The 9,819-nt window shown below is 44.1% G+C and overlaps 2 protein-coding genes across 2 annotated transcripts; both read right to left on the bottom strand.

The window, feature by feature from the left end:
- Nucleotides 1-270: 270 nt before the first annotated feature.
- Nucleotides 271-5,105, bottom strand: gpn2 (GPN-loop GTPase 2). The gene is made up of 6 exons (XM_080005051.1): nucleotides 5,064-5,105; nucleotides 4,027-4,486; nucleotides 3,656-3,812; nucleotides 3,359-3,519; nucleotides 746-876; nucleotides 271-544 (listed from the first exon to the last, which is right to left on the bottom strand). Exons 2-6 carry the CDS (start codon nucleotides 4,444-4,446, stop codon nucleotides 454-456), a joined length of 960 nt encoding a protein of 319 aa, XP_079861177.1. The 5' UTR covers nucleotides 4,447-4,486; nucleotides 5,064-5,105; the 3' UTR covers nucleotides 271-453.
- Nucleotides 5,106-5,982: 877 nt separating this feature from the next.
- gpatch3 (G patch domain containing 3) lies at nucleotides 5,983-9,523 on the bottom strand (the record flags this gene model as incomplete). Its single annotated transcript, XM_080005045.1, has 7 exons — nucleotides 5,983-6,237; nucleotides 6,627-6,754; nucleotides 6,859-6,980; nucleotides 7,115-7,174; nucleotides 7,829-8,003; nucleotides 8,264-8,709; nucleotides 9,091-9,523. 7 exons carry the CDS (start codon nucleotides 9,521-9,523, stop codon nucleotides 6,054-6,056), a joined length of 1,548 nt encoding a protein of 515 aa, XP_079861171.1. The 3' UTR covers nucleotides 5,983-6,053.
- Between the last annotated feature and the right edge of the window lie 296 nt (nucleotides 9,524-9,819).

The following is a 9,819-nucleotide window of genomic DNA, read 5'->3' as shown; positions in this document are numbered from 1 at the left end:
TTTTCAAATCAATTGTAAGACAGGTAATCTTGGTCAATGAAGCAATCGAATTTATATCCAATCCAAGTGTAGTGACTGATTAGACGAGGTCATGTAGATTTGAACAAAATGAAAAAGCTGAATTTTAATAAAATGCTTTGAGATTAAATGAGCATTTGTCTCATTAATCTATTGCATGAAGATGTTGCATTGTTTTATGACTGTAGGAGCCGTTGCACACTGTCAATGGAGTTTATTGTGAAACAAATTTATACAGATAAAAAACAGCCTTTGTCTCCATTTAGCCTCCCTTGGTGCGATTTGGAAAATATATGGTTTAGCATGAATGGACCTTCAGCCATTTGATTTCCAGCTCTCCAATACTCCAGCGAAAAGGTCTTCAGGCCAAACGAGACGGGTCTAGGCAAAATCTGTCCAGAGTACCGGTGTTGAAAGGCCTTCTCTCCTGCTCGTTTATTTGTGCTGTGAAACTGACAGGTCCATCATTTCCTCCTCTATTGTCTTTTCACTTGTTGTAACATACCTCTCTTGCGCGCCAAGAGTTCTGAGGGGCGCAAGGTTAAAGAAAATTGACCATTAAAACCAGATTAATTTACAAATGGCATGTTGTTGACATCAGTAAAAAAAAAAAGTTAATAGTTTTAAATTTATACAGGTTATAGAAGTCTATGGCCTGCTATTGTACATTTAATGATCAATCCCTAAAAAAGGAGTCCCAATGGTCAGACTGATTAGAAAAGGATACGAATCAAATTGGAAGTCTGCCCCCACAGCTGCTGACATCATGGCCTGCAAATTCCTTTCCTCCAGGTCTCCATAGCAGTATCCATTGGCTTTGTCCACTGTCCGCAAGACCTGAGTCATGCTGTCTTTGTCCTGGAGATGAAGGAACAAATACCGTGATGATGTCAGGGGATTATCCCGTAAAAAAGGTGACGTCAACTGTTCATGTCTTACTTCTAAATTATAAGAAGCATTTTAATGAAACACCTTATTAAAAAACAATCTACTAAGATTAATATTTATACAACATTTTTCAAGACCAAGTTTCTCAACGTAATCACAAACAGCAGCATTTAACAAATAATCTTAGCACATTTCTTCCCATGATTACAGTAGCATTTTTCCCTTACAAGTAGGAGCTACTTTTTACACCGCAGCTTCGCCTTCATCTCAGATCTCACAGCTAAAAACTCTAGCCTAATCGACATCGGGAGGATTCCAAAACCTGTTTAGCATTTCAGAATACTATGTCATCAGCCCGTGGTACACGTGTAAACAATTCCCAGCCCTAAAGTCCAGAATGTAACTAACCTCCTTCACTAAAACCCGCTTCATTTCTTTCAGGGTAGTGTCAAGGTTCAACATAGTCACCAAGACTCACCATCGCTTCTAGTCAAACTACAAGAACAGTAAAATATAGCCATGCTGCTGGCCATTTGTCATCATAAAGAAATTTTAATAAATTAAATTGTTATGATTCGATTATAGCATGAATACAAGTTATTAAGTATATCATTTAAAATGCATGACAATTTTTTTTACCTATCAATTTATGAGGGGGGGGAAGGTGGGCGTGGTGCTTTTTTGCTTGTTATTGCTGCACAGAAGTTGCTCGCTGTTAACTTGTACCGTTTAAACAGAATTTTTCTGCAAATTACAACGGACTACAAGTATACACTCACTGAGCACTTTATTAGGAACACCTGTACACCTACTGGTTCATGCAATTATCTAATCTGCCAATCATGTGGCAGCAGGGAAATGCATAAAATCATGCAGATACGGGCCAGGAGCTTCAGTTAATGCTCACATCAACCATCAGAATGGGGAAAAATGTGATCTCAGTGTTTTCAACTGTGGTGCCAGACAGGCTGGTTTGAGTATTTCTGTAATTGCTGATTTCCTGGGATTTTCACGCACAAGTCTCTAGAGTTTACTAGAATGTTCCGAAAAACATCCAGTGAGCGGCAGTTCTGAAAACTGAAACACCTTGTTGAGAGTTTAACAGAGAATGACCACACTGGTTGGAGCTGACCGAACACCTACATCTCAGAATGCACAACACGTGGCACCTTGAGGCGGATGGGCTACAACAACAGAAGACCACGTTGGGTTCCACTTCTGTCAGCCAAGAACAGAAAGTTGAGGCTGCAGTGGGCACAGGCTCACAAAACTGGACAGTTGAAGACTGAAGAAATGTAGCCTGGTCTGGTGAATCTCCAGATCTGCTGAAATTTCTATTTCTCGGCACCCAGATGGTAGGAATTTGGTGCCAACAGCATGAATCCATGGATCCAACCTGCCTTGTGTCACAGTCCAGGCTGGTGGTGGCGGCGGTGTAATGGTGTGGGGATTTTTTTTTTTTTCCTGGCACACTTTGGCCTCATTTATACCAATCAATTATCGCTTGAATGCCACAGTCTATTTGAGCATTGCTGCTGACCACGTGCATCCCTTCATTGCCACAGTTTACCCATCTTCTCATGGCTACTTTCAGCATTATGCACCATGTCACAAAGCAAAAGTCATCTCAAACTGGTTTCATGAACATGACAATGAGTTCAGTGGCCTTCCCAGTCTCCGGATCTGAATCCAAAAGAACACCTTTGGGATGTGATAGAATGGGAGTCGCAACATAAATGTGCAGCTCACAAATCTGCAGGAATTGTGTGATGTAATCATGTCAACGTGGACCAGAATTTCAAAGGAATGCTTCCAATATCTTGTGGAATCCATGCCAAGACGAACTGAGGCGGTTTTGAGCGCAAAGGGAGGCCCTACCCAGTATATGTGGTGTGGTTTAAGCAGCCACACCTGTCTTGGGTCAAGGTAATTGGGCCCGGGATCAGGGTGGCTCTACACCTGTTGCTCGTCAGAGCAATCAATGAGCAACAGGTAACTCACCCATCCCCCCACACACACAGGGAGAGCCTTTGTCATGATGTGTCCATCTACTCCCGGCTTGTTACATCTAGCCATTCTCGAATAAACTGGTGTGTTTGCAACAAATCTACCTGTTTCTGTTTCTGTTTCTGAGGGCCCTGAAAACACCACTTGGATGGCAGGTGGCAGGTGGAACTGCCACGATAGCGTTCCTTATAAACTGCTCAGTGAGTGTATTGAGGAGCTACCTTCTGCAATTTTTCTCCAGCGATGAATAAAGCATTTATCTCTATCAAAGTAATCCTAATTTTCTGCAGATTTGGTCCATACAGTGGTTAAAAGATTACATTGCAATGGGACTATATTTAATCTAATTGGAAACAGCGCACAATATTGAGATAAACGTTGCATAAATGTTGAGACATTTGTTATGAACCAGAAATTAAATTAGACAGTAAATATGAAGTCACACCTGCACGTTGAGAGGAACAAAGGTGACAAGGCTGTAATCTTGTATGACCTCTGCCAATTTCTCATTTAGATGATGGAATTTCTTAAAAAAAGGGTCAGAAGCAAGGTGATCCAGAAGATAGGTTAAGTCCATGACCTCAGTGTAGAAATCCAAGTTGAAAGCTGTGAAACACGTACAGAGGAAAAACAATGTCAGATGAAACTAACTTCCAACACTTTGATTAGACATTTCAATTTCCAAACAACTCGTTAACGTACAACTATATGCCGGTTCTACCGTGTCAACCACATGTCTCACCTAGTTTACCATACTGCTCAATCAGGTCCATCTTGGAAAGGACATTGACGTGGGGAAGCTCCACATGCAGCATGGTGGACAGAGAGGTGCACAGCACAGAGATGAACTTGGCAGGGTCAGCACAGTAATGAGAATCTACGAGGTGCACCGCAGCAAGCTAAATGTAGGGAGATAATGAAGGTTAATGAGTTGGGTGACAGTAGAAAAAACAATATGGAAACATGACGCATTATGTTGCTAGTATTGAACAGGGGAGCACACATCCCATGTGTCAGGAGATCTACAGAAAAATGACTGTGGTTCATGCTGGGACTGGGTATTGTAGTTCTCCAAGGACATCATTTTAATTGTAAAAATCCCAAATACCTCACCCTGAAATTCCACTTTGCCAGCTGGGAAAATATATTTTTCACAGAACTTTGATGAGTGTAAAGCTCCACCTGCCCGGGACAGTCAAACAGAAAGTAAAAGTCACTGTACTGTTGGAGTTTTTTTTCAAGCCAGTCCAGATTTGCTTCCAGATACTCCATACAGTACAGGAGCCCTCCGTTGGGCCCCAACTTCAGGCCCTCCATGACATCGTCCAAAGTGACCAGTTCTGAAATGTCCACAGCACAAGAGTATGGAAGTCCCTCATTGGCGGGGTCCATGTTTACCACCACCACCTTGCGTCCCAGCTGACCCAGAAACTCCTGCATTCCTCGGCAGTAGGTGGTTTTACCGGACCCTGGGGGACCGATGACCACCTGGCCAAAGCGAAATGACGGAGATGCTGCTGCTTGGCTGGACATGGTTATGGTGCCAGGCAGCTCTGCGGATGAATATCAGCATCTGACGAGAGAGACAACAGGGCTACAGGCTGGCCAGATGACCCTGTCTCTGTAAGGCAACATGGGTGTGACTAACAAAAACACATCTGCTATTGTCAGTGGAAAGTGTGAAAGTATGACGGGGCTAACCCAAAACGCAACGCATTGTAGAGTACAACAAAAGGCAGAGCAATGTAAGCTAATATAGGGTTTGAATGGGCAGCTTACGGTACTAACAACGTTGGGTAGCTCAGAGCAAGTTAAAGTTAACTCCAGTTATAAAGGTTTACATAACTCCATATCTCACTGTATGACGCAGGGCTCCCTAATTAGTTATTTCTGAATAATGACTTTTTTTTTTTTTTACAAGAGTAATTCTGTCTTTAATGACCGTTGCCACCGGCTACCACCTCTCCGCCTGGTCTCACGCCCCTGGTCTCAGACCTCTTCAGCTACGACGCAATGGACAATTCTTCTTAACGCGAGCTCTTAAACCAGGCCGACTAGTTATAAAAACAGTTTCTATTTAATATTCCATCTCAGCTCATGCTTTCATTTAGTGAGTAACCATGCAATAAACTGGCTTGACGCTGACTTACTTGACGCCTGCCAAACACGCTCGCTCGCCTCGCCGACCCGCGTCGTTCAGTTTTGAACTGCATCCGGGTTACCGCGTCAGCTTTCAAAATAAAAGCCCCGCCCGCCAGCGGCGCTCTCTCGTCGCGCTCCAGTAAGCGGCGTCTGCGCGCCTCTTCAGAATATTCCGTTTTGGAGAGTTCCGACTTCCGACGCCAGCGCGAATCTTCACTTGGTACCAGCCTGCATTTGTGACGGTGGCGTAACTTTAGTTCAGAAAAAAATAAAAATAAAAAATAAAGAAAATCGACATCTATACATTTTTATTCTAGCTCTATTTAAAACCAAGGCGATCCAAAATAAAGGACGAAAAAACGGATCCGGATCTATCAAACCGCTGATTGAGGACTCATCAATGATTCATTAGGTCCATATTCTTATAAATTACTATAACACCGCCTATACCACGATCTTTTGTCATTAGTGATCAGAATCTGCATGGCACTCATTTACAGAGTAAAGGTATAGTGGTGCATTATGCCCTATAGGCTCTATTATACCAGGGGGCAGGATATGAAAGTACCTTTACTTTAAGTACTATAAATACGCTTAAAAGTATATGTATAAACTATGTACTTATTCGTTTTAGTAAAGTACAAATGGCAATGTGGTACTTCCACTTTTACAAGAGTAATTATGTCAGGAACCCTTTTACCTGAGTTAAAGGTCTGAGCACTTCTTCCAGCTCTGAAAGTCCTTGAGTTGTTCTTTTGTATTATCCACCCATTATTACTGTTGTTACTAAACTTCATTCATTTTTTATACTTGGAGAACTTTATCATTGAAAACATTTCATATGTCAATAAAGTTACAAAACACATTACAAAGCAGAATAAAAAAAAAAAACCCAGAATGTCTACATTCCGAGTAAAATGGCAACACAACTCAAAAGTAAGTTTCCTTTGATTTTTTTTATAATACAAGAAAGAAAATATAAAATCTAGATCGTAACGTCATCTCCGCGGTCCAATGCTGCCCCCTGGCTGCCATCCTCGGTACTTCATACTGGTGCTGGGGTGTCGTCTCAATAAGGGATCGCCTTTGTCAATGTCCTTAGGTTCATCATACACCGTACTTATATGATAAACTGTTCTGGGCTTTTTCACGGGATGAAAATTCAACTTCTCTCCATGGTACCTGCACAAAAACAGAAACAAACAACGGCATCATGGAACCATTTGGAAATACACCACACTCTGACTAACGTTTTGACATGGCATGGATAGACTGTTTCCCTTGGTTTGTTGTTGTGTGTTTGAAGGACATTCTGGTCTTTATTCCTTGAATTCAACAGTAATATGGAGCACTCTGTATCAAAAGCCATGACTTTACTACAACTATATTTGCTTGCAACCAAGGAAATGCTCTCCAGTTTTGCATGTAGTCAAAGCACTCATTCTAGCAAGACATAAAACATTGTGTGACATCCATCTAGAACTAAAACATTTAAACATATTAGGGAATTCCCGTAGCTTTGTGAAGTTCTACGCTCAGAGTGCTTTCTAGTTTTCGTCTGTTCTACTGACCCAAAGCCTCTCTTGCAATTAGGGTGCTGTCCTTCATTTTCGAGCGCCTCTGGAATCCCAGCCTGACTGTTCCCAAGGCCGTCGCCATCTCTCCAGCCCTGCTTCTCCATCACACGACGCCCAACGCCCTGAAGCAGGAAAGTGCGTTGAGAAAATAAGTTTGGACACGGCTGTGAGGAACGAATGATACAAAAAGCACAGGTCAGAGTGATGGGAATGGAAATCTCCTCACCTTAGTAAACTTCTCAAAGCCGCCAATGAGCTGACTACGACCAGACCGATCTTCGAGGCCGTCCCTCAGCCTCTTCTCATACCGCATACGGACATAGTCGCGGGAGTCCATGTCACCTCCATCTGGGGAGAGGGAGATCTGGGTGAAAGGAAATCTAGCGCTCTAAGCTTTAAATGTCACATTGTGTAAACCATTTAGTTCCCATAATTAATTTAAAAACCATATCCAAAGATATATACAAGTAAAGTGGAGTTACCTTTGTCATAGTAGACACTCATGTCGACATCCCAATCATCTGCCGTCTGCTCATCAAAGTCTACGGGAAAGGAGTACAGAGACAGAAGCATAATCAATATTTAGCCTAAACGTACTTATTTTGTAGTGTACAACCAACCGGTTCCACAACTTTGTTACATTCATTTGAAGAAATAGCTCCCAGTTTTTAAGAGATGATTAGAGTGGAATCAAATAAAAGTCCCTCAAATGTGAAGCTCAGCACCTTGTTCCAAAATCTCTCATAGTCTGACTGGAATAAACAACCATAACCAGGAGGAATGGGGGGGGGGGGGGGGGGCAGAATAAGTATTTCTGTAACATCGTGTTGATGTAGTATAACTTCTTGGACAACAGTGTATATGGTAGACGACAGCAGCTAATGGCAGCTAGTTATCACAGCTAATGAGGGGAGGTTCACTGTTGATCTTGCCCCTTTTAAACTGCAAAGAAGTACCCAGAAATGTGTTGATTTATTGCATAGTCGTGACACAACCACCATAATGACTGATCTACAGCTGTGGATAAATGCCGGCACAGGGCCTTGAGGGTTTGCCGTTGGGAAGCTCTTACGTAATCCATACTGGTACAGTGGTTATAGTGCCAAAGTGGTTATAGTTTTTAATAGACCGGTGGAACACAAGGACCTACTGGACACCCACATTATTGGCTGTGAAAAGTCCTCCCTGAAGGTTACCTCCTTCCTCCTCCTGCCAGTATTGGGCATCCGTGTAGAAGACCAGGCCGGAGCCTCCTTTCTCCCATTTCAGCTCTATCTCTTCTTCATACAGCCTCTCCTTGCAGCGCTCCTGGCTTGTGACGTCCTCGTGCAGGGCTTCGTGTCGTTCCCACTCCTCACAGCGGTCATCATCCTTACGACCGACAAGACAGACCAAACGTCACACGTGAGATTTTCCTCATCGCCTCCCTCCCAGCTTGTTCCACTTATCCCTCCTATCGTGTGCAGTATTCGCTACTGCTGAGTGAACAGTATACACACATATAGCACACGTCGTAAAAACACATCACAAGCACATAATAGTATCTTAATTTGGTAATGGTAATCTTTGCCTCAGTAGCTCACTGAGTGTAGTTAGATCCACAGATTAACAATGATCTCATCTGAACCCACATCATCTGCGTTTGACTGCACATCGTCGTCGGCCTCCTCGTCCTCCTCCTCCGCCTCCATCCGGTCATTTCGCGGCCTGAGCCTCGAGGCGGGCGCGGCCACGCCGCCGGGGCCCGATATCTCGTGCCCTGCCCCCGTGAAGACATTTTCCTCGGAGGCCGGTACCGTGCGGGTGTCGTAGTACTGGAACGGCACGTTGCCGTAGCGGCGGTTGGAGCCGGTCTTGGGGAACGTGAGGCCCAGCTTGCGGATGAGACGCGGCGGCAGGCGGCACGACTGTATGAGCTGCAGGAACACTTTGACGGGCGTGCCCACGTTTCCGTTTTGCATGAGGGACGGCGGGTTCAGCTCCGGCAAGGCCCTCAGGTCGGCTCGCGTGAAGCGCTCGCTCAGCGAGGTGCGGTGCCGCCGCTCCGACTTGGTCTTGTACGGGAACGGCTCCTCATCTGAAACACGGGTTACGTGCAGAGAAATTAGTTAGAAATCCAACAGAGAATCAAAGCGACACAAGTTGACACTTTAAAAACACCGTGGAGTAGGGCTGGGAAAAATACCGTTAAAATATCAATATTGTGATATTAGACTAGACGTCTGGGATTACGGTTATCCTGATATAGTTGCATGCGGTCTCTAAGGCATGCATTATAACGAAGCAATGCAATTTTCTTAACTCCAGACTGTTGTAGATGTTCTAATCAAGACTCTACATGTTATACACACAAAAAGCACCGTTATAGTCACCCCCAAAATATCCTCAACTCGAGGGGTTCACCCATAAATATCGCGACTATCGTCCAGCCACTCTGGTTCCCGGTTGTTCCACCGACCTGTGTCGTCGGAGACCTTGATTCTCTTGATCACGCAGCGTCTTGAGAGCCAGTTCCCTCTGGAGTCGATCCACGGGTTCCCACCGTACATGCGGACGAACCTGTCGGCTTCGCTGGAGACGACGGCGACCACGCAGCAGCACGACAGCGCCTTCTCCCCTTGCTTTACCGAACACTTTTCGGTGGCCGCGGAAGACGCGGCGCCACTGGTACCGCCGCCGCCGCCGGGGTCGGTCGCCGCGCTCTTGGCGCTTTCTTTCGGGCCGTCGGGCTCCTCAGACTCCCGCTGAACCTCGGGTCGGTGTCGGTAGTGGAAGCACTGGAAGCCGCCGCTCTCTATGAACTGGCTGAAGTAGTTTCTGAGGTCCGCGGAACGACATTTAACAGGTATATTACCAACAGCACAATATACGACTGGTACGAGGTCAGCCATGATTGTTTGTGTCGAAAAGAAGTGACGTCACTTGGTCGACGTAAAAACGTCACATCCGTTTAGCGGGTGTTAATGAAAACGAATACCGGTAATTATAATAGTAATAAGAATAAGAACAATTAAAACAAAAATTAGTATTGTTATTTATAATCAAATTATTATTATTATTATTATTGTTGTTGTTGTTGTTGTTGTTGTTGTTGTTATTATTATTATTATTATATTTCTTAACTACCACTGAATCTTTCCAAGGTTTAGCCTGCAGACTCATCTGTCATGGAAATTGTTTTACCTTC

Source organism: Zeus faber (assembly GCF_960531495.2).
Source record: "Zeus faber genome assembly, chromosome: 8".
NCBI classification, from domain to species: domain Eukaryota; kingdom Metazoa; phylum Chordata; class Actinopteri; order Zeiformes; family Zeidae; genus Zeus; species Zeus faber.
This window is presented reverse-complemented; position numbering and strand designations above follow the sequence as displayed.